The 22,155-nt window shown below is 39.8% G+C and overlaps 2 protein-coding genes across 3 annotated transcripts in view; one reads left to right on the top strand and one right to left on the bottom strand.

The window, feature by feature from the left end:
• The window catches only part of pacsin1a (protein kinase C and casein kinase substrate in neurons 1a), a 32,847-nt gene extending 24,324 nt beyond the window's left edge, over positions 1 to 8,523 (top strand). For both annotated transcript variants that reach the window (XM_072367665.1, XM_072367666.1), the window contains 8 exons: positions 233 to 389; positions 559 to 794; positions 1,129 to 1,284; positions 1,773 to 1,948; positions 5,189 to 5,309; positions 5,426 to 5,532; positions 5,990 to 6,186; positions 8,174 to 8,523. In XM_072367665.1, the coding sequence (XP_072223766.1) occupies positions 233 to 389; positions 559 to 794; positions 1,129 to 1,284; positions 1,773 to 1,948; positions 5,189 to 5,309; positions 5,426 to 5,532; positions 5,990 to 6,186; positions 8,174 to 8,283 (1,260 nt within the window). In that variant the 3' untranslated portion in view covers positions 8,284 to 8,523. The remainder of the gene's footprint in view (positions 1 to 232; positions 390 to 558; positions 795 to 1,128; positions 1,285 to 1,772; positions 1,949 to 5,188; positions 5,310 to 5,425; positions 5,533 to 5,989; positions 6,187 to 8,173) is intronic.
• A 4,813-nt stretch (positions 8,524 to 13,336) lies between these two features.
• LOC140271433 (protein ILRUN-like) lies at positions 13,337 to 21,888 on the bottom strand. The gene is made up of 5 exons (XM_072366654.1): positions 21,630 to 21,888; positions 19,698 to 19,852; positions 19,369 to 19,566; positions 18,497 to 18,822; positions 13,337 to 15,395 (listed from the first exon to the last, which is right to left on the bottom strand). The coding sequence occupies exons 1-5, from the start codon at positions 21,785 to 21,787 to the stop codon at positions 15,363 to 15,365; spliced, it is 870 nt and encodes a 289-aa protein (XP_072222755.1). The 5' UTR covers positions 21,788 to 21,888; the 3' UTR covers positions 13,337 to 15,362.
• Between the last annotated feature and the right edge of the window lie 267 nt (positions 21,889 to 22,155).

Genomic DNA, 22,155 nt, shown 5'->3' with positions numbered 1-22,155 from the left:
GACTGAGTATTTGCTCAATTTCGAACAAAATCCTGATCGAATCTGATAAACAGAATGCGATGCGTACATTTCCACCATGTCACAAACTGTGCACCCAGAGAACAAGTAAAAATAATGTGAACGACTGGTGCATTTTTAGATGTGTATGTCTGTAAATGCATTTTGTAGATTTTCCTTTCACTGTGATATATGTAGAAGCAGATTAGCCTCACATTTGTCTCTCCCTGCTCAGGTGGGGAACTACAAACGCGCTGTCAAGAGATTTGATGACGGCCATCGGCTCTGCAATGATCTTATGAGCTGTCTGCAGGAACGTGCCAAGATAGAAAAAGCATATGGTGATCAGCTAACTGCGTGGTCCAAGAGATGGAGACAGCTTATTGAGAAAGGTCAGCATTTTTAAGGAAAATAGCTCAACAAAATGAATACACTTAACGCCATCAGTTTGTCAAATATGCTTTTACGCAGTTTGATGGTTGATGTGTCTGGCAATAATTGACCACCAAACTCCTGCCCTGAATTTCTTGTTTGAAATGTATCATTATGTGCAACTCCCAGGCCCACAGTATGGCTCTGTGGAGAGAGCTTGGCTGGGTGTGATGACTGAAGCGGAGAAAGTGAGTGAGCTGCACCAAGATGTGAAAAACAACTTGCTGAATGAAGATGTTGAGAAAGTCAAGAACTGGCAGAAGGAGGCGTATCATAAGCAAATGATTGGAGGCTTCAAAGAAGCCAAAGAAGCAGAGGAAGGCTTCAAGAAAGCTCAGAAACCATGGGCCAAAAAGCTCAAGGAGGTGAGGAGGATATGGATAACTAATGATCAGTTTTGTCAGACTGAAAACCCAGTTAAGTTCCAGTGCCGAAGCCAGTCTAACCTGTAAGCACTTGTGCCCGATCAGCACCAACTATTTTTGTTGGTCTAGTACTAAGAACCACTTTTGCCAAGGGCTGTAGACATGACTATAGTGACCAGTACCAAACAAGTTCAAGTATCAAAACTCATATATGAATGTGGAAAAGAAAGTCACTAAATATTTTGAGATAAGAGGATATAACTCTTCTGTGTCCCTTTGGTCAAACCAGATTATGTATCTGTGTTACTGACGATGCTCATGTTTGGACGTGCAGATGGAGGCAGCTAAGAAAACGTACCATATGGCCTGCAAGGAGGAGAAGCTGGCTGCAGCCCGAGAGGCCAATGGCAAAACTGAAGCTTCTGTCACAGCAGACCAGCAGAAGAAACTCCACGAGAAAGTGGATAAATGCAAACAAGACGTGCAGAAGGTAAAGACCTTAAAGTCTTGTTGTTTGTCTCGTGTCAGGTGTGTAATGGTGTTGCTGAAGTCCAGATTTCTGTCCCATATATGAAGTTTTACACTCATCTGCATGATATTCCTTCATAACTGCACAATTTGTATCGCAACTCAAGTCATGTATATGACGATGTGACATTTAACGTTGCATTTATAAGTTAATGTGTGGAATATTACATTTTGACCGGACCACAAAATACCTTATGTTGCTGCGACACGCTCTTTCTGACACCTGCTGTATTTTGGTGACCAGATAGGGTATGACAGTATCGCAACACTCTCTGGAGACTCATAGTTTCAAGAGCCATTCATATTCTGTTCAAGCATAGAAATTAAGCTGTAGACCAAATTTGCTGATGCAAATTAGAACAAGCCAGCCACTGAAACTGAAATGATCACTGAATGATTTATCTTCCAGATGGCTTCAGGTAAAACTGTGTTTTCCCTCTTCTTCCTCAGGCAAAAGAAAAGTATGAGAAGTCTCTGGATGAGCTGAACAAGTGCACTCCGCAGTACATGGAGTGCATGGAGCAGGTGTTTGACCAGTGCCAGCAGCATGAAGTCAAGAGGCTGACCTTCCTCAAGGAGGCCTTGCTGGACATCAAACGCCATCTTAACCTCACCGAGAACCAAAGGTTAGCCAGACTGAAATAGATAAGTTTTACATATAATTTAGACTGTTTTTTGTATTTTTTATTGCCCCGGCCCATTCCTGCTCCTGTTACTCTGTAGCCAGGGTGGGTGTCACTGAAGGCAGCCTCTTCAGTGAGTCCTGTTCCATGGATTTTAGGGAGCTTGGTGCAGCGACACATATACCAGCTCTGCAGCTCCCAGAGGTTCTGGAGTGGCCCTATTTAGTTTTCAGAAGATTCTCCAGAGAGCACGATAAAGAATTCTCATGTCAGCTACAGTCTGTCCGCCTGATGAGAAACGATGGCAAGATTCACGGGACTATCTTCCAGGCTTCCATAGTCTTGTGTCTCATTCACTTTGAACAGGGTGGCACCTTCTGTTGCCGAATTGAAATTTGGGTTATTTGCTTTGCTTGCATAGGTTGTGGTGGAAAGTTGTCAACCAATCGCCTGGGGTGTCTGATCTCATGACAGACTCTTGCAGGCCCGCCTGTTGCTCAGTATTAAAGCATTCCATTTTATGGGTTAAGAAGAAGAATTATATCATGGACCACCACAATAGCCACCTGGCCCTGCTATCATCTGGACACATGACAGCGAGCTGGTTAGCAGCAACTGAAATTTCAAAATTAGGAGGATTTTCCCGCTACAAGGCAAGCTACAGCTTTTGTGTTTTGCTTTGAGTTTTTTTATTACTGTTATTACTGACGCTGATATTAGCACCATTTTTCCTGCAACACATAAATAAACACTGACACTGCAGACCACTGACTGGATACAGAATTGTTAGATACGTTTAATCTTCTGATATTTTTTTTATTTTTTTATTTGCCATACGTAAAAAAATAGTAAAAAAAAAAACAGAACAGAACAAGTGAGAAAAAACAAATAAGATAGGAGTAGGAGGTATCAGTCACAAGTGTTCGGAATGTATGATAAAGAATACTGTTGCATGAATTAGTAAAATATATGAGGTTTAGGGGGAAAATTGTATGCAGAATAAAAGATGATAAAGACAAAATATTAAACAATTGAAAAAGAAAGAAAGTAATATAACATAATAAATAAACGATAATAACAAGAACTTTTAAGACATCGCTTGTCAGGTTTGGGGCACAGGCTCACAGGCAGCAAGTGTAGGGTTCTGAGAAGAGGAGGGGTCCAGGTTGCTTCAAAATAATGAGTTTGGTCTTGGAGAGCGACTGAGAGCTTTTCCATAGATATGTATGCTGTGAGGATATTTAACCAGTGTGATGTGTTGAGTTTGTGTCTTGTATTCTAGTTCCTGAGTGTGGTCTTTTTGGCAGTTGTTATGGCTGTAAGTATTGGTCTGGTATTATTGGGTTCTGGGTTAATTACTGTAAGGTCTCCAAGTAAACAGAGTGAGGGGGATAATGGAAGGCTGCATCCCAAGAGATCTGACATTTTTTCAATGACCCCCTCCCAGAAGGTTTGTACTGGGGGGCAGAGCCACATGGCATGATAGTAATTGTCTGCATTATTTAGTGTACATGATGAGCAAATGTCTGTGTCTATCAATCCCATTTTATGTATTTTATGTGTAGTGAGGTGAGTTCTGTGGATGATTCTATACTGTATTAGTTGTATATTTGTATTTTTATTTGACATTGGGATTGACCAGTAGGTCATTTTCCCATTTTTGTAAGGGAAGTGATATGGTTGTCTTGGTTTAATAATAGTAATATATAGAATATATAGTTAGGATATAGTTTGGATAGTAGTTTCTCTGTGTTTTTAATCTCTAATAATTCTTCTGTCAGTACTGGGGGTTGGAGGTTAAATGGAGGTGACACCAAGCTGTCAGAGTTGTCAAGATTACTGTATTGTTGAGCGTACTGGGAAGTTTTAAACTTGTGTTGAGAAATGGGAGATTGGATATTAAGGTAGGTTTCCATTGTGCTTGTTCTGGTTCTCTCCATGATTGAGGCTGTGTTGTGTGATCAATCCATTTATATGATAATTATCTTAGATAAAAACAAAGCGACCAGTGAAATATCCCACCTATATCAAGGTGGTAGTACCTGTGGTAAAAAAAAAATGTACTACCTATATCGCGCAGTGCTGTGCTGTAATAGACCAAATGATGGGAATCTCTTTTAAAGGGGATTTTGTAACTCTGGTCATTCAAACATTGTCACCACAAGGGGGCAGTGTTTTACCAAACAAGTTTCCATTCTAATTTAAGATTAATTGATTTAATTTCTTCTCTTCTTCTTGTCACAGCTCTTCTTTGTCGGCTCTGTTACCCACTGATTACTATCCTTTCATTTTAAAATTAAAATTCGTCAAGAAAAAACAACAAACAATAAGACAAACAGTGTGGCTTATTTGGCCTTTCTATTTGTCCTTCTAATCCATGTATTTCTTGTCCATATAATTGTCATTCTAAAGAATATACAGTATACTCCAATGCACAGTGGGAAGATGCAACATATTTAGAGTGAACTCCTAGAGAAGGATTGGATGCTTTAACTTTTAATAAAAAACAACCACACTGGAAATTTCTGATCGATTAGTTTGATTTGTTTTGTGTGACATTCAACACAGTTCCCTTCAAAAGGAATTAATCTCAATACAAGTATCAGCCAGCCATGCACTGCTCATTAGCATTCAGATTCAAAGCACTAATTAACTGATGATTCAGTCAGTAATGTTTCTGCCTAAATTAATTTTGTTCTGATCGAATGCTTGTCATTTTCTGGGCTGATTTAAGCTGTGTGTAACAAACAAAGCCAGGAGCCATAGCGAAGTGATTATCAAGCTCTTCAAACAAACCCGCCAGTTTTGGTTGCCTTTGATTATTCAAGCGGACTGGTTTAATCATTCACCTTCAATTTGATTTATTCTGTCATTTTCACACTTCTGCTTTGTTTTTGTTTTTTGTCTTGCCTGACTTTTTTGCAGTGTATATTTCCTGTATATGTTCCTTCTTTAACCTAATGTCCTTTTATTCTGTCAAACATCGATTTGGGAAAACTGGTGACATAAAGGGTAACATTTTGGTGAAAGAGGGAATTATTTAGATGAAATACTTGAGCTATTGAGAGCTACAGCAACAGCAGAAAATTTAGGGAGACACTTCCGTTCTTTGATGACCGAACACTGGATCTCTTTCAAACCAGAATTTGAGCTACACTCTGTCTTCTGTTGCCAGATTGGCAGCGCCCCCAGGTCCATTCTGGCACTTTCATTGTCTCTATTTGTTCCATTTTCTCTCCTCAGTTATGCCACAATATACAGAGAACTGGAGCGCACGATCCTGGCTGCAAACACACAAGAGGACCTGAAGTGGTTCAGCAACAACCACGGCCCAGAGATGCACATGAACTGGCCTGCATTTGAGGTACAACATAAAACCTCGAGACCAAAAATCCAATATATTAATAAAACATACTGTATGAAACCTCTTATTTCTATTTCTAATTTATCATTCATTCTGTTTTCATGTGTCTTCACCAGGAGTACAACCCAGACCAGGCCGCTGCTCCTCCAAAGAAGAAGAAACCAGACGGAGCCCCACCCACTCCAAGCACCGACCATGTGGCTCCACCTGGTGACCGTAGCAGGTTAGTTCACAAAATGAGTTGTGTGGTCACATTCATGTTTTACGATATATTACAAGAACTTCCCACTATTTTTAGTTTGAATTAAAAAATGATTCTATCAAATTTCCTGGAAGGACCAAATCTATCTGAGAATTAGTCTGTTTTCAAAAGATTTTCCTGAACACTTGATTCTCAAATTCTTTAAAACAGGTCAGCCCATGGGTTGATTATTTTCAGCTGCAGATTTGGTGTGTCAGTGAGTTATTGCAGCAGCATGATGCACACAGGAATGACTCAGAACAACCCACAGTGCTCGTGTGTACAGTGATATAAGGAGATTAATGCAACTGTTTGACTAATTTATGTGTCTTTAATAGATTTTGGCCAACAGTGAAAGTTTGTGGCACACAGAAATTTCTAGCCAATTGTCAAAATGTTTATCATCAAAACTTCACCCGGGATTGTCTCCTTCTACCAGTGTGAGCAGCTATGACAAGAACCAAGCGTATTCGACTGAGTGGTCTGATGACGAGCAGCCCACTGCGTACTCCGGCAACGAAAACGGTGGGAACGGGAATTCATTCGAAGATGACTCCAGTGCCGGGAAAGGGGTCCGTGTGCGTGCCCTCTATGACTATGAAGGCCAGGAACAGGATGAACTCACCTTCAAAGCAGGTAATTATCCATGGTCACGCCAGGTGACACAGGTAATGGGATTTCTACTCGTCCAGACTGAGGATAAGATGACCAGGTTGCAGCGTATGATGCAGGTGGTCAAAACAGCAACAACTCAGTCCTCATGTGTACTTTAAAGCGCCCTTCCTCTATTGAAAATAGCAATGATTTGTCATTGATAGTCACGTGGAAAACAAATTACAGGCAGTTGCCACCAGTTAACTCAAGCTGTCTGGGGAATAGTCTAGAAAAGAGCTTTATCCGTCCACACAATGATGTGAATAGTAATTCAAGGAAGGGAAAATAGCTACTCAAGGAATGGCTTTCTTACCCCTCTGCGCCTTCTGAAAGGGCTGAGAACACCTGTGGAGGTTTCATGTGAACAGAGACCGTTATTACATTCAGCATCACTGACCTAAATGCATTGAGGACATTTGAAGCCTAATGACAAGAGACCCATTATGTTGGGTGCATTCGACTTACTGCAAGGTCTTGTCCAACTTTAAGTGTCATTATGTCACATGACATTAAAACATTTAAGAATCGGGACAGTGGCTCAGCTTTGCCCTGATTAGCTCAGGGATTCCCATACAAGATTGATGTGTCATAACCTTTCATTCTTATGACTTGAGGTAATCGTATCTTCGTCTCTCTCAAAGGAAATACAGTTTATTAAATTTTTAAATCATCAAAATTTCTAACACTAGTGTTTGTTAGTTGATACTAACACTCAAGATCAAGTTTCTAAAGAGCAAAAATCCGGTCATCTCCCTAAAAATGCAGTAGGGACTAAAAGTCTTTTTCTCCAAACACCTAAACCCATCAGCCTACATACTTTCATACAGTGCTGTTTGGATATATGTTGTTGTGCAGGTTATATCTAAGGTTGTTTTTGTTTGCTCAGCAGTTTATCGTGTGGGATTTTGTGGTTGTTTTCAAACCTCTGGGATTTGCAATCATTTCATAGGCTATATGTAGTAGCTTTTACTGTTTTTTTATATAAAATAACTGCAAAAGGAATTATTTTTATTATAATTACATAGGAATTATTTTCCCAGTGCATTTTACCTCTAGCAGTGTGGGGAAAAGAAAAATTAAGTTTTAAAGACAGAATTTGTCCCCATTTATTTAGTTGCATCAATACGAAATGCCAAAGATACCACTGTTTGTAAAAATTTGTATTTTCTTTCCCCAAAGAGCTTGTACCTGAAAACTTTGGCTCATCTCTAGGAGACCCAACAATCATCTGCACCAGATGAACTGTATCTGTAAAAAAAAATTTAAAAAAATAAACATGAGAGATACAGCTGGACTTTCAGCTGAGACATCTACTGTTTGCTGTTGGCTGTTAAGAAGCCATTCCTATGAAAGGGAAGCTAGGAGAAAAGGCTGAGGTATGCCAAATGAAACAAGAACTGGACTGAAAATCAGTGGCAACAGGTCTTATGGAGGGATGAATCCTCCCCAGAGCCTGGACCTCAACATTATTGAAACAGTGTGGGATCATCTTCACAGAGAGCAGAACAAAAGGCTGTCAACATCCAAAGAAGAGATTTGGAATGTCCTTCAGGAAGCTTGGAGAACCATTCCTGAAGATTACTTAAAGAAATTACTAAAAGGGTTCAAGCTGTGCTGAAGAATAAAGGGGGGTCATACCAAATATTGACTATCAAGCCTGTTAGAAAAGCACAAGCTATGTTTTTGCCATATATACTGCATTTCTATTTATGTAAATTAATAAATAAATCACTGCACAGTTTTCTGGACAACTCAAAAATTGAGTGGGGGTGTTGTCACAAGGCAACATCAGATTTAATTTTTGGAGGTGTGTCAAGGTGGAGTCGTTCAACTAGAACTCTAAATATAGATGTTTCCTCCACTTATATTCTTTCTAATAATAGAAAAACAGATAAACGCATTTCCAGTTCACCATTTAGCAAACATTCATCGTCCAACTGATGATTAAAGAGTGGCATTTCCTTCACAGGTGATGAACTGACCAAGACCGAGGATGAAGATGAGCAGGGCTGGTGTAGAGGCCGTTTGGACACCGGCCGAGAGGGACTGTACCCAGCCAATTATGTCGAGCCAATCTAGTCACGTAACTGGACAAGGACATGCCACTGGAGGCAGCTTGAACTGTCCCGTCCAACTGCACCGCACATAGCCAGAGACTTAAGAGCTACACATCCCTTGCCCAACAGATGCGCCAAGCAGTCTTGCCTAAATACAACTTAGTAACCTAAAAGACAGTATATCAGTATAACATATTTTATCGAGCATTTGGGGTGGGTGGACTTACACATTAAAAAAAAAAAACGGGAGCAGTTATACCAGTATACACACTCTACTATAACATCACGACAGTGCAGGAACACATTGCTTCTCTGTGCAGCTGTATTTAACCTATAATGCAGCTTATTAAAACTTGCAGCGTTCTGCAGTGTGTTCTTTTGTGAAAAAGGGAGGATTATATAATCAGTTCTACCCATTTGACAAGGACGAGCTTCTCCAACCTGCATTGTGTATATACAGTGTGTTGCCATTTTGTGTAGCATTTTCAATGCTGTGTATGTCATTCTTACATCAGGAATGCTGTGTAGTGTTAAAAGTACCACAGGCAGTATCCTCTTTTTTTTCCCTTCTTGTTCACTTTTCTTTGTGATTTGGTCCAGCCTCTACTCCAGTGTGTGCAGTGCTACGTGTTTTGAACTGTTTCTGAACTTGCATAGCAGCATGTGCTATGCAAAGACTTGCATTTCCCCGACTCCTGCAGCCTCGTTTTAGGCTACAACTTGATGCAAAACTTTCAACTCCGAATGCAGCATTACATGCCTCTGGACATGCACGCGTGCTTCTGGTTTCACATGAGAAAGCTTCTCGATGAACTGATTTTACGTTTGTTTCGTTTTTTCCGTTTATGTATTTATTTTATTATTTCTTTTAAGCCTTGTAAATCCTTTGACAATATCATCCTCATGCAAAATCATGGAAAGGATTTACGGTTTGTGCAGAAGCTTTCATTAATGGTTCAATAAATCAGGTTTCATTTGAATCCACCTCTGCTAACAACACATATGTGTGACACATTCTCTCAGAGCCAAGATGAAGTCATCTTGAGGATGCCACTGCATTATAAGAGGGAGGTCTTGAACAGCACTTGTGCCTGGGACTCTTTTTTTTTTCCAGAGCAAAGGGCCGATGGAGGGATGTCAGTACATTACTGTTCACAGGCTGTTGTCTGCACATTGACGCCTCTCCAACAGAACATGAATGTACTAGTGATTGGGCTTGAAAAAGGGCATGTTAACTAGACATTATTCTCCACAGTCATTAAAAAGCCTTGCCTAGGTAAAAGCACTAGTTGTGTGGCCCGTATCCCTGCTGAGCCAAAGAATGACCCAGTACCATCAACTGTTTTCTCCCCCATGCACTAATTTCACATATCACATGTGAAACCGTTTCAGTGAACTCGTAGTTGCTTCCCAGTCCATCCCACACTCATTTATCTGAAAAAAAAACATATCTTAATGACAAAGGGAATACATGTCACCAGTGGTGCAAAGTGTACCGCATGGTGGATTTGACTCTTGGCAGGAAATTCTGGCAGGAATTGCATACATCTCTGGTTGATTGATGAATTTGTGAGTTGTCTTCTTACAAGTCTCACCTAAATCTCTGATTAGAAGGCAGAAATGCTTTTTATAACTTAGAAGTCCGAATATTTATAAAAGTCACTGGACCAACAGGGGTCAGATGTGTTTAGCTCTCTGTCTGCAACAGGATTCGACAGGTTAGGGTCTCAAACATGAGGGAAAAAAAAACACATCACCAGCTCACAAGTTGTGTCTTAGAGTAAAGCTGTCCAGCATAGCAAAAAGGACTCCTGTCGTCCAAATGTCCAACATCCTCGATGCACGTACACACTCTCACATAGCCACACATACGCGAACACGATGTACACAATACATGCAAGCTCAAAGACATAATCAACAGGTTAATATTTTTGGGGTAAAACACCTTCATCCAGTGTGTATGAGTTGTGTAATTGTAACAGAAAAAAATAAAAAAAAACAACAACAAAAAAAAATGCAAGTGATTGACTATTAAGACAAAATGTAGTGTTATACATGTAAATGTGTTTCATTAAATTACAGCAATGGAAAACATCTTAAGTAATAGGTACCATATTGTATGAATTTTATTGCAATGGAATTGTCAGTGTATCATAAAAAGCGTGACGTTATCCCACGCTGTCAGATTTGTATATGATGATGTAATTTAAAAGATGATATTCTATTGTAACTGTACAACTGTGTTGAGTTGAAACTGAGACCTAACCACGTTGAGGCAGTAAAAAGGTGTACATGTAAATGCTTTTTTTTATGTTGATCTCTTCCTTATGCACACAGGGGACAGCAGCTCACGTTGTGGAAACCCTATATTAGCGGTCTAGAAGATGTATGTTCATAGTTAGTGATGTACTTTTATCTCCTAACTGGTGTAGTGCCTGTTCATCTTGATGTAACAAGAAGTTCATTTAAATATGCATAAAGATGATTATGACCACAGATGATAATGGCGGCAGTGATAAAAAGAAAAAAAAAAAAACAACAAAAAAAAACAAAAAACAAATTTGGTGTGATGGTGTCAATATTGCGATATTGGTTTGAAAGGGAAACAAGTTTATTGGAAAAAAAAAAGGTAGTGTCTGTGTGTTTTTTTTCATTCTTTTTTTTTTATTATATTTTATTTTCCTAATTATCACTAACAAAGACAAACTTAATTTATGGTATTTATTGTAGAGCCTGAACGTAAACACTAAAATTACCTCATGATAGTAACTATTCATCAAGATGGGTGAAATCTCAATTCACGGCCCAATTTCCTGTAAATAGTTAGGGCACTGTGCAAAAATGTAAATAAAACCAGAATTCATTCATCTGTAAAACATTTTAACACAAGATGATGGATGTGTATGATCTTATATAAAATATGGACATAGCTGGAGACATGCAGTAGATGAGGAAGTGCATTTGGGTGTTGTACTAGGGACCATTTCCCTAATATACCTGGTTTCACTAACTTTCATTGTTTAAGCCCACATTCTCCCATGAAATACAAAGTAAATCATTTTTAACACCCTGCCCCCATGTGCTATTATGATGTCATTAACTTGATCCACTGCTTGTGATCAATATCTTGGTGGTTCTCTTGGAAATATTTAAATAATTAGCCAGATACGACCTTTTAAAGATGGTGAGTCATAAAAGAGTGGGTGATAATCAGTGTACTATACCCACATCTTTTATGCAAGATGTTCAAGATAGTTTCATAAACAGCATGAATACAGTCTGTGGAAATTTCTCGCTTGGTTTTAAACGTCTTACAAAACCTAACTTTTGTGTTAGCGGGCTTGTGCTTTAGCATTATCCTGCAACATTATGAACGATATCATTATAATCAACACAATAATATTTTGACAACAATGCTTATTCACTTACAAATCACAAAATGATTGATTGCAGGTGTGTGTCTTTTAAAAATGTAGCTGGAGCTAGCACCCAGTTAGCAGAGCTTGGCGGGAAGCCCAAAAACAACTTGCTCTGTCAAACCAAAGGAAACCAAAAATGGAATTCAAGCACCTGTTCAATATATTACAGCTCGTTGTTTTAACATGAAATGCAAAAGCAACAATTTCCCACTCTCCATGGGTGTCTCTCCCTAACTGGTTCCAGCCTTGTTCCCTTCAGCTAACCAGCATGCTAGCTGTTAAAGTTAAACACTGATCTGCTCATTTCTCTCTTTGTTTGAATTCGAAAAAAAAACTTTTTTTTTTTTTCAAAAGTATCTCACACAAGCAATTGTAATCAGAAGTGTAAGCTATGCAGAAGACAATGATTAGTTAGAATAAAATCATGACGAGCGGGCAGGATTTTGTAGTGGGTGGTCTTTACAATTGAATTCAGTGAAATGAGCTCCAGCTCTCTATGACTTTTGTATATCCAGAACATCTTGCTTTCTCCTCAGTTCATCCTCCTTTCTATCATACAGAGAGGCAGAAAGATGGTAGACCAGTTTGTGAGAATCCCTTGGCTTTTCCCCATAGCCACAGTTTATTTTCCTAAAGAAAAATTCAATACTAGAAAGTAGTGAGTTTATTTCAGAGGTGGAAATTACCTTAATAAGAACATACGGAACATTGTAACTGAACTTGTCAGAAAGTTGAATTACTGAATTAAAAGGTTTGCTATAATTGAGTATTAGCATTTTTAGCTTCCTTCCCAAACAAAATGAGCCAGATGAGCTATCACAACATCTGCAGTTCTTATGCTAGGCTACGGTAGCTAGCTGCAGTGCCGACCACCTCTCTTCCTCTCCAAACACTGTTTAATGAAGACATCAGAGTGATTTCAATGTCCTTTTAATGCAACTCTTGGCAAGAGAGTACACAACTATTTTTCTAACATAAGATATTTAAAAAACATATTCACACTGAATGAGATTTCATGAAGACTTCAAAGACAACTTTAAATTTTTTTTTAGGCCATAAGGGTGTGAGAGTGAGCATCAGCAAAACCAGGACACTGAAACTTAGACAGCTTGTCAACCATATTTCATTTTTATCATTGCACCTGTTTCCCTACTATGTGCCAATGCCTTTAACATGTAAAAACTTGCTTGCATTCACATAACGAGTGAGCTGGCACCACTGAAGTGAGACTTTTCGGCCAGTGCACACAGCACCTGCATTTAACTCATTGCCATTTATTACTACCTGGTGGCCACACAATGTTTTTCCATAAATGTCACAGGGGCTCGGCATTAACTCGCTGCATACTACAACAGTAACTTACTGGTTTAGTCTTTTGAATTATGAATATGACTGAGAGGTTATTTATAGGCTTCCATAAATGTGGCTCCTGAAGCATGCTGTAACAAAAGGCATCTACTTTGTTCATGAGAAGAAGGGGTTTAAACAAGCGTTTGCAGGCAGGAAGGTAGGCAGCGGCTCAGACACTTACAAATGTTAAACTAAAATGTCAGCGCTGAGACCAGAATCAGTCATGACTTGAAAATTACAAGCAGTTTTTGTCTTCCAATCTGTAAATGAAAGCCGCACAAAGAAAGATGGCCAACAGCTCAAGACTTTAGCTTTCAGTGATAATTTAATCATACAAACATTCATCAAACATACAGGAAAATGAGCTTTCATCTGTTTGCACTTCCTCACTTGCATACATGTGCTGCTGTATGAGTCTAATGCCAACTGATTCACCCTGTAGTCAGGCCAGCGGAAACTTCAACAATTACGAAAAGAAAAGAACATGGGTTAAACTGACGGTGACCACCTCTGATGGCATGGATAAACATGTACGCTCAGGTGGTCGATAGGAAACGCACACTGATCTACAAACACAGCCAGAGCCCAGGGATCCTTGCTGTGGTGTAGGCTGGTATTGTCATGTTGTCACAGCTCAGAATCCACGCGGCTTACAGTTTCATCAAGGGTGTTTACTTGATGACACGTTCTAACACACTGAATGTGGGTGACAGATTAAATCACAGAACCGACGACCCTATCTGACCTTCCCTTTCCTCGTGGAGTAGGAAAGAAGCCGTTGTCATAAAAGTTGTACCATTCAGTGCATAGATAAGCCATTTAGTTCGAGCAGGTATGATTCTGACATTGGGGGGTAAAAAAAACCAAAAAAAAAAAAACCTTTTATGTGATTAAATCTGTAAACCCGAATTTTCCATGTAACATTTTAACAAGAGACAGAGAACTATACAACAATAACTACACTGATAGAACCACCAGTTCAGTTCGAATATGTAATGTGGAAACCTTTGGGAAATGGATTATGTATCATGAAATACATTCAACTTAAATGCTAAAAGGCAGTCGAAGACAACTTTGCATTGAAAAGTCAGGCCTCAATGATAGAAAAATAAATGTTTCCATAATGTTACGTCTTTACTGCCGTTTATATGGCTTGAATTTAGTGTGTTATGGCATGATGTTTATGGTGTCATTAGTCTCGCATTACAAATGAAAATTAGTTTGGGACCTCCCCTGTTATTAATATCCAATGAGGTTTATCAACAGTTGATGGCAAAATGCCTCTGGACTATTCATCTACAATCTTATCTGAACAATATGCTTTACTGGTGCGCCTCTTTACAGTCATAATTAAACTTGCCCCTTATCAAATACTAATTTTGACGGGTTAGCCCAGTTGCAAATGTGTTTGTAAGGGCAGAGGGAAAGATGCGTGCTGCCATAGAAAATTAAACACGAGTTCTTCGAATTTAATCCTGTTCCGGGGACACAAAAAATTAAATGTTAATCAGCACAATGACAGGGGTAAATACCAAAAATGAGCCTTGTGCGATATTCTATTTCAAACATGTATATTCTTAAAGTGACAGCAAGAATTCCAACCTTCACTGTCTTTCAGAGGCCTGTGAGAGGTACTATATCTGTTTCTCAGATCTTATCTTCCTCTAGTTAATAATGGGGGACTCCCTCCAGTGGAAAAACAGATGCATCGCTTGTAAAAAATTGTAGGTAAGGACGCATCAGAAAATACTGTCAAAAGAGCCATGTGGATAACAGAAGAATGCTGGTTCTTTAAAAAAAAAAGACTATTGAAAATTAAGATAGAAAAAAGCAAAAATGAGGTTACAGGGACAGCCTTGTTATTAGATTTAGTGCTAGAGAGACCAGAGGATCCGCAAACCCGCTCAATAAACCAAGAGTCGGAGCAGAAACTGAAGAATCAGTTGGCAAATTAAATGGCTTTAACTCCAAAGTCTCTTTTCCATGTTGGACAATGCACGCACATCTACACACAATCAAACACACACTCCTGTTGTCACAATCCCATGTGCACTCTGTCAACTAACAAAAGAAAATCTGAAAAATGAAAGAAAAAAAAAAGTTGTTTCACTCCAAAGAGTCAAAGCGCTCATTTTTAACTTAGCATTCACTCGAGCATACTGTGGGTGCGGGATGTTGGTTCAGCTGCACGTCGGGAGCGTCGACCTCTGGTTTTGCATAAAGTGTTCTCAATCTCCATACAGTCCACCATAAAGCCTCCTGTTTTTCTTATGGGTGTGACAGATTCCAGAGTTACAGTTTAGTGCTGCTTTTCTGTGACAAGTCTCATGATTTAAGAGTGCCCAAAAGGAGAGGGCTCCTGTATCTGCAAGAAGAGAAAAAGAAAAAAAAGTCAAGACAATTAGCAGACGGAAAACAAGCAAAAAGGAGATCAGAACACAGTACAATGCAGAGCTGAAATGTAGGCTGTATGGCTGAAATTAGTCACCCGATGGCTGGTAAACGCCCACCACTCAGACACAAATGCTATTTTCAAGCTTTATGGCAAACATATTTGTTTGGGGTGTTTAGACAAAACACATATCAATACCTTATCGAATAAAGAATTCACAAAGACAGCATCAAATAAAAATGATAGCTTCCAGCAGCTGCTAGATATACAATCAACTGACAACATCTCCCTGTGAGTATTTAACTTAAAACCAAACAACAAAGACCTCATCTTCGCTCATCTTAAACTGAGCAATGAGTGGGTTGGTGCACCTGTTTCCTAACCACAGCAAGATTTCCAGAGTACATTTGAACGTGTCTTCCAGTTAACTGAGGATGCCTGAGGCTTTTTCAGCCATACTGCAGCACCAGCATTACTTCCTGCATTTAAGGCCGTAGCTCATTACCAACTCAGATGTCCCAGCGACTACAACCTTGTTTAAAAAAACAACAACAACAAACCCCCCCCATAATTGATGCTGGAAAAAAAAAAAAGAGAAAAAATAAACAAAAACATTATGCAATCAATTGAACCGAATGCTACTTTATCAAGAAAATTGTGAAAAATTGTGAGCAGGAGACGCTTTCCACAGAGGGTGTGAGGTCTTGGTAGCTAATGTTTGGAGGGAAGACTGCGGCGTGTTACTCTGAACTGAACCTATCGAGACTAATCATTGATTAGTCCAACCCGTCTTCTCTTTGAAGCCTGTGATCTTTTTCATCCCTGAGCGTACATCCCTCGTGTTCTCCTGAAGTTTGTTTTCCAGCTTTCTTTCCGTGACCTCCTCGCTCTCTGATCTTCTTTTTCAGATGTTTCTGTACACTCCTAAATAACTCCCCAGCTCCCTCCCTGAAGGCTTTCTTCTTCGTGTTCAGCGACTCTTTCAGGTCACTGGCGATCCAGGGTTTGTAATTGGGGATGCACATCGCTGCCCTTGGGAGGATCATAGTATCCACACTAGGACTTGTCATGATACCAAACTCAAAACTGATAGCAAGGAAAGCATTCCATACTTTCCATACAAATGAACATGCTTTTAAAAAGAGCTCCACATGATCTTTTCCCACTGGCAGCACTGGGGCTTTTAACTGACAACAGGAGCACTGATTAAATCAACTTTAATCAAATGATTTCCTCTTGACTGCGTTGCCAATGAATAAACGCTTTGGGTCAAAATAGGCAAATGACAGAAAGAACAAACCTCTGTTTTACTTTAAAGTCTTTTTAAACACAGAAAACAAAATTAGTTTGGTATTTCCGATGGTTAAGCTGATCATTACCAAACATTTATCAATAGTGATGTCAAGATAAATATTAATCTGTGGTGAAGTTATTTGGATGGTCAGTCTCTTACAAAAAGATGCACTTATATTTTTAAGGCGCGTTATTTTGAACGACCATCATCGAATTATATTCAGAAATGAGTGAATTGTAGCTCTTTTAACACTCTGGGTTTAGTTGTAATGAATTCTATTATCATTTCAGTTCCTCCGGCAGTGAATGGTTTATTCCTACCTTTCAACATGCTGCTGACAGATTCGTGGCAGTTAATCAGGGAAGTTTATCATTCGTGCTGTTGTTGCCTTCATGAGAGTCTTATGTTTAAAGTTTGCGGTCGAGACATCAAACTAGTTATCCTTGAACATGTTTCTTTAATCTCATCGTCATTATTAACTCAGGACTGTCACGTCACAGGAGGGTCTGAAGGCTGGTTTCTTGGAGAAATGAACCTATGGCTCAAAGTGTGGAGCATAGCAAGATGACTACTAGTCGCGCAGTTTTACTGTTCTGACCTTCGTTGTTATGTCTGAGACAGGCTGGTGTTATCTCTCTTGTCTCTCACTCACACAAGACGCACACACACAGATTCTAGCTTCCCGCTGTTGTTTCAGAAGAAGTATGATGACGATTAAAAAAACCCAAACAAAAAAAAACCTTGGGTCGTATTTCGTAGTTGCCCTTGTGCCCTGTTAAAATGCACTTGGGCTGTCTCAAAAATGGGCAGAAAATGCAACATTTGAAGCCCTGAGAACAATAGAAACACGTAAAGTTAGTTCTATGCTGGCCGCAGCTGCTCCATGCTGTTGTCCCTGTGTTTATCTGCTAGCAAGGGGAGGAGCTGTGTGGTGAAAGACGTATCTGTGTATCCATGCCGTTGCAAATTAATATCTATTTAGATACAAAATTTCAGAGTGGATTAGCTTCTCACTATGGATTTTTTTTTAGCAACCCTACTACACACAGAAGTTAATACAGACTATCACACTCAGTCATGACATTAATTTAATCTCCATGTAGCTCAATCACTTAGAGTCTGTAGCCCCAAAGCTCCCCTTCAGAGTTTATTCAACTTCCTGAGACCATCTCCTCACTCTTTTTGATCACAGGTTGTCGAACAATGGCCGTTTGAGTGGAGAAGAGGAGAACAAGTTAGGTGTCTGCATCTCACATTTACACAGAAAAATTCCAACTTTTTCTTTTCTCTGGCGGAGCAGTTGACAAACTGTTTGAAAGTTGGATATGTGGCAAAGAGGGACACAATGTTGAAATCTCCTGAGATCTAAACGAATGCATTCGGATGACAAGTTTTGAAGTCTGGTAACGACTGAGTTGATGACATCACAGGTCACCTTTACTATTGTGACTCTTTTTGAGCTCCTTCTCTGCCTGTATAAACTGAAAGTGGGGTAGAGAGGCACTGAAATCCGATATATGCTCCTGCAGCCATGTCTAAAGTCATCCACAGAAGGGCTCCTAGTTTGCTTAGCTTCTAAACCAGTGCAGAAAAGTCTCCAAAATATATTTTTTTGGTGGAAAAAGATGAGTGAAAAATTTCAACAAATACAATACGCTGCAATACGTTTCAGAATGATATCCTGTATTTCATCGAACTGATCTAGCTATACCCCGATTGTTTTTTTAAAAGATGTGACGCTGTTTAAAACCCCTTAAACTCTGACTGAGTGGTATCTTACCTGGTTACAAGAGACTACTGATAGATTGCTTTGTAGACTGTTTGCTACTATATCCACAGAGTTGTGTGAAAGTCCATTCTGGTCTTGCTGCAGCTGGTGTGGGCTTCCCTGCCAATGTTCCTCAGGGACTCTGTGGGCGCTGTCACCATGGAAGTGGTTGTTGTTGCTGTTGGGGCACTTGCTTTTCTCTGGTGAGGCAAAAGGGTTGTAGTCTCCTTCGAGGCTGCGATGAGGCTGGGTGTTAAACTCAGCTTGGAAAGAGGAAAGCTGCTGTGTGACGCCAAGGAGGCCTCCCACCTCCACACTCAGGATCACCCAAATGACATCTGTCAAGACGGGCATTCATATAAAAACCCACACACGCCATCTTATAGAATAATAACATGATAAGTATATGTAACGGCTAACTATTGCAATATTCATAGTAACTATTCACAGTAATCTATAAAGTTTCCATTATTAAATATTAAACTATTAAAAACTGTTTTAATGATTCGCAGCCCTGCAATCTTGTTGACAGTATCTAGAAGGGTTGCTTGTATTCACGCCATGGACTCGTGTTCGTGCAGACTGTACCCAGCCAGCTTCCTAACTTCAAGTCTGGTCAATGTCTGTATGAGACCATGTGTGAACAGAGCCATTGGAGAATTCATGAAAGGCAAGGGTGCAATCTGGATGTTGCTGCTTAATCCTTGTTTTCCTCTTTGTATGTATATCGTTTCCCAGTCTCTTGTCAATCTTACATATGTGCGAACACACGTAATATTATATTTCAACGCAAAAACAGTCATCATTACATATAGTTCAGTTAAGTTTTGCTGAAAAAATACCAACGTTAATAATTTCTTTGTGTATACTTGTACTGTCCTTACCTCCATAATAAAGTCCCGTTGCAGTGCACATTCTCCACTGACCCTGGAACATCCCAGGAGACACGGGGCTGTGCATTTGCACACTGACGTCAGTCATTTCTTGGGGATCGAGAGAGCGCACCATCACCATGTTCACATGACCAAACTGGTCTCCACCCACATACTTCAGACATACCCCCGGAGGCCATGACTCTGAGCCTGAAAGACACACAAACAACTATGCTGACCTCATTTGACGTGTGACTATAATTGTTTTCCCAAACACCTACAATCAGCTCTGCCTTCGTTCATATAATTATTATGAGCTATTCTTGTTCCAGTTGGCTTACCGGTGTTCTGTATCCTCCAGGTCTTTGTGAAAGGTGTGTCAGGTGGAACTGATTCACCTTCACCAATCGTCACATCCTTCACAAAGGACATGCACGGTGCACTGATGTTGGGGCTTTCAAAGTCATAGTAAGCTCCGATGGCAGCCTGTAAATTCCTGGGAGATAAAGGGAAAAAAAGCAGAAATCTGAGTGATCAATACAGATCAAAGTGACAGTACTACAACAGACCATTGCAGATTATTGTTCAACGGCAGCTTTGACAGAAATCGACATAATCAGGCTAAATATGGGAGCTGGGAAACTTGTGGCTAAAAAGTATCCATTCATAAATAAAAGCTATTTTCACTATGGGAAATCAACTGATTATTTTCTTCAATAATCAACGGCCTGTGAGCAATTGGCGACACAGTGTACCCCGCCTCTCATCCAATGCCCCTGCAACCCTGAACAGATAAAAAAGGGAGTGAGCAGATTAAAAAGTGGATAGCTGGATGGATAAATAAGTGGCCTCTGAAAAGGGCCATTATATATCAATTGAACATAATCTTCTGACTTCTAGTTTTATTTACCCAACAGTCCAAAAACTGAAGAAGTGAATGAAGAAGTCATGTTCAAAATATTAAAATGTTGGATAGAATATCTTAAACTTAAAAACTGTAGTAAAGAAAAAGATTAACTTGGTGTTTCAGTACTTTTTAAGCTGGATCACTGCCAACTTTTCACTAAGTACTTCTGTGTAAGTGAGGGAAAAGTATCAAACTGACCACAAGACAAAGTACATACGTGTCCAAAGTTATAGCTATAAGGCACCTTTATAGTCTTCTTTAACCTCTGAACAAATGTGACCTACACTCTGCAAAAGTGGCATTAGATCATTTCAGGATTTTAGGGATTTCACTGTCATAAAGACTAATCTTTCAAATGAATGAATGAAGGGAAGAAAGAAGAAGACTGATCAACCGTTTTATTTTTTTTTGGTTTCGGTCAACTCAGGACAGCCATTATAGCTGGGAATGTTGGGACCAGGAGAGCACACACCAGTTTGTACGGGGGAAATTTCCGTGACACGCGGGTCATCCATAAACTTGGGGTTTTATTTTTAGAAAGCTCATCACATGACGCTACTACGGCCCGATCTCCCAATGGACGCTGCCTCTGTTGTGTTCTTTTAGACCTGCAATAGCTGGCTTGATGCTGCATTTGACCGAACAAGTACGTTTATTTTAGGGATGGCTTTAAAACAGTTTTTTTCCCCTCGCCAACGCATTCATTTTCGTTTTCGGACAGAAGCCGTTTCATTTAAAAAGAAAAAGCCACCGGAAGTCCTTTTTTTTTTTGCCAAAAAAATTTAAAGCAAAACAAATGTTTGTATCGAATATTTTCAGTGAGTGAAAAAGAAAACACACATTAATCTTTGCCCCGTGAAAAGAGTTACTATCACCAAAGCAGATCTGAGCACATCAGGCTCGATGGACGTTGTTGACACATTACGTAATAAACTGTAACGTTCACTGTGGTTGTAGTTACGACAGAGACACGCGAACGTTTGGACAATTCGAATACCGATACATAAAACGAGAAGATCCTCGCGTAACACGCCAGATTAACCAATAAAGTTATCATTTTTAACTGGTATGCAAATCAAGCTACCCTCCGCTGTGTCCCTGCCTGGCGATCAAAAGTCACAGTAACACTGACTCAGCTCGTTGTGTTACTACAACGTCGTTAGCTGTCATTATAACTCCGCTGACTTCTCCAAACGCTACAGTTCTGGGTCACAATAAAGGACAAAACTCCCAGTGTTTTACTTTTCTGTCTTCCTGACATATTATCGGTGTACCGCTTGAAGAGCTGGGCAGAGAGCTAGCTGGTGTACTCTAGCTATTATCTAACAACCACCACACAGCAGGCCAGACGAGACCCCGAGCTCACCAGTTGGTCATGTCCAGAAAGAAGGCGCATCCGGCGGGGTTAAGCTGAAACCCGAGGAGCCTCTGAAATTCCGATATTAGGATATCTTTGTCTGTGGTGCCCATGCAGCTGAATTTCTGCATGAGCTCCTGGTCCAGGTCCAGGTCCATGCCCTCCATAACGGATCTGCCCGGGAAGACACGGGGGCTTCGCTCCTAATTTAGTCCGAGGCCTCGACTTGTCATAACAAAACTCAAAAACAGGGCCGAGTGCGCATGTCACATGACTGAGCCCCGCGCCTGTGAGTTATGGCACTGGTGGGAAAAAAGAAAGAAAGCAAGAGCTTTTCTTAAAATTACAGGCTATTTATACCTGAGCTATAATATAGTAATTGAAACCTTGATTGCGTCTGAGTGACACGCTAGCACATGTAATTATATTGTAGATTAATCATCGATCATCGACATTTTGATTTTAGATTTCAAACATGTAAAAAAAAAAAAAGCCTGAACAAAATAAATAACACGACAATCCTGTAGACATTTAT

The sequence above is a fragment of the Leuresthes tenuis genome, unplaced genomic scaffold (genome assembly GCF_036924035.1).
Source record: "Leuresthes tenuis unplaced genomic scaffold, fLeuTen1.0.hap1 SCAF_16, whole genome shotgun sequence".
NCBI classification, from domain to species: domain Eukaryota; kingdom Metazoa; phylum Chordata; class Actinopteri; order Atheriniformes; family Atherinopsidae; genus Leuresthes; species Leuresthes tenuis.
Note: the sequence above shows the minus strand (reverse complement) of the source record. Positions and strands in the feature narration are given on the sequence as shown.

What these genes read in the sequence shown, in the direction of transcription:
- LOC140271433 (XM_072366654.1), bottom strand. Translation starts at nt 21,787, where the DNA reads ATGGAGGGCATGGACCTGGACCTGGACCAGGAGCTCATGCAGAAATTC. An exon ending in TTTCTGGACATGACCAACTG is followed by an intron (nt 19,853 to 21,629) that starts GTGAGCTCGGGG and finishes TTTATCTCCCAG; the next exon opens with GAATTTACAGGCTGCCATCG. An exon ending in CAGTAGTCTCTTGTAACCAG is followed by an intron (nt 15,396 to 18,496) that starts GTAAGATACCAC and finishes CTCTTCTTGCAG; the next exon opens with ATACAGGAGCCCTCTCCTTT.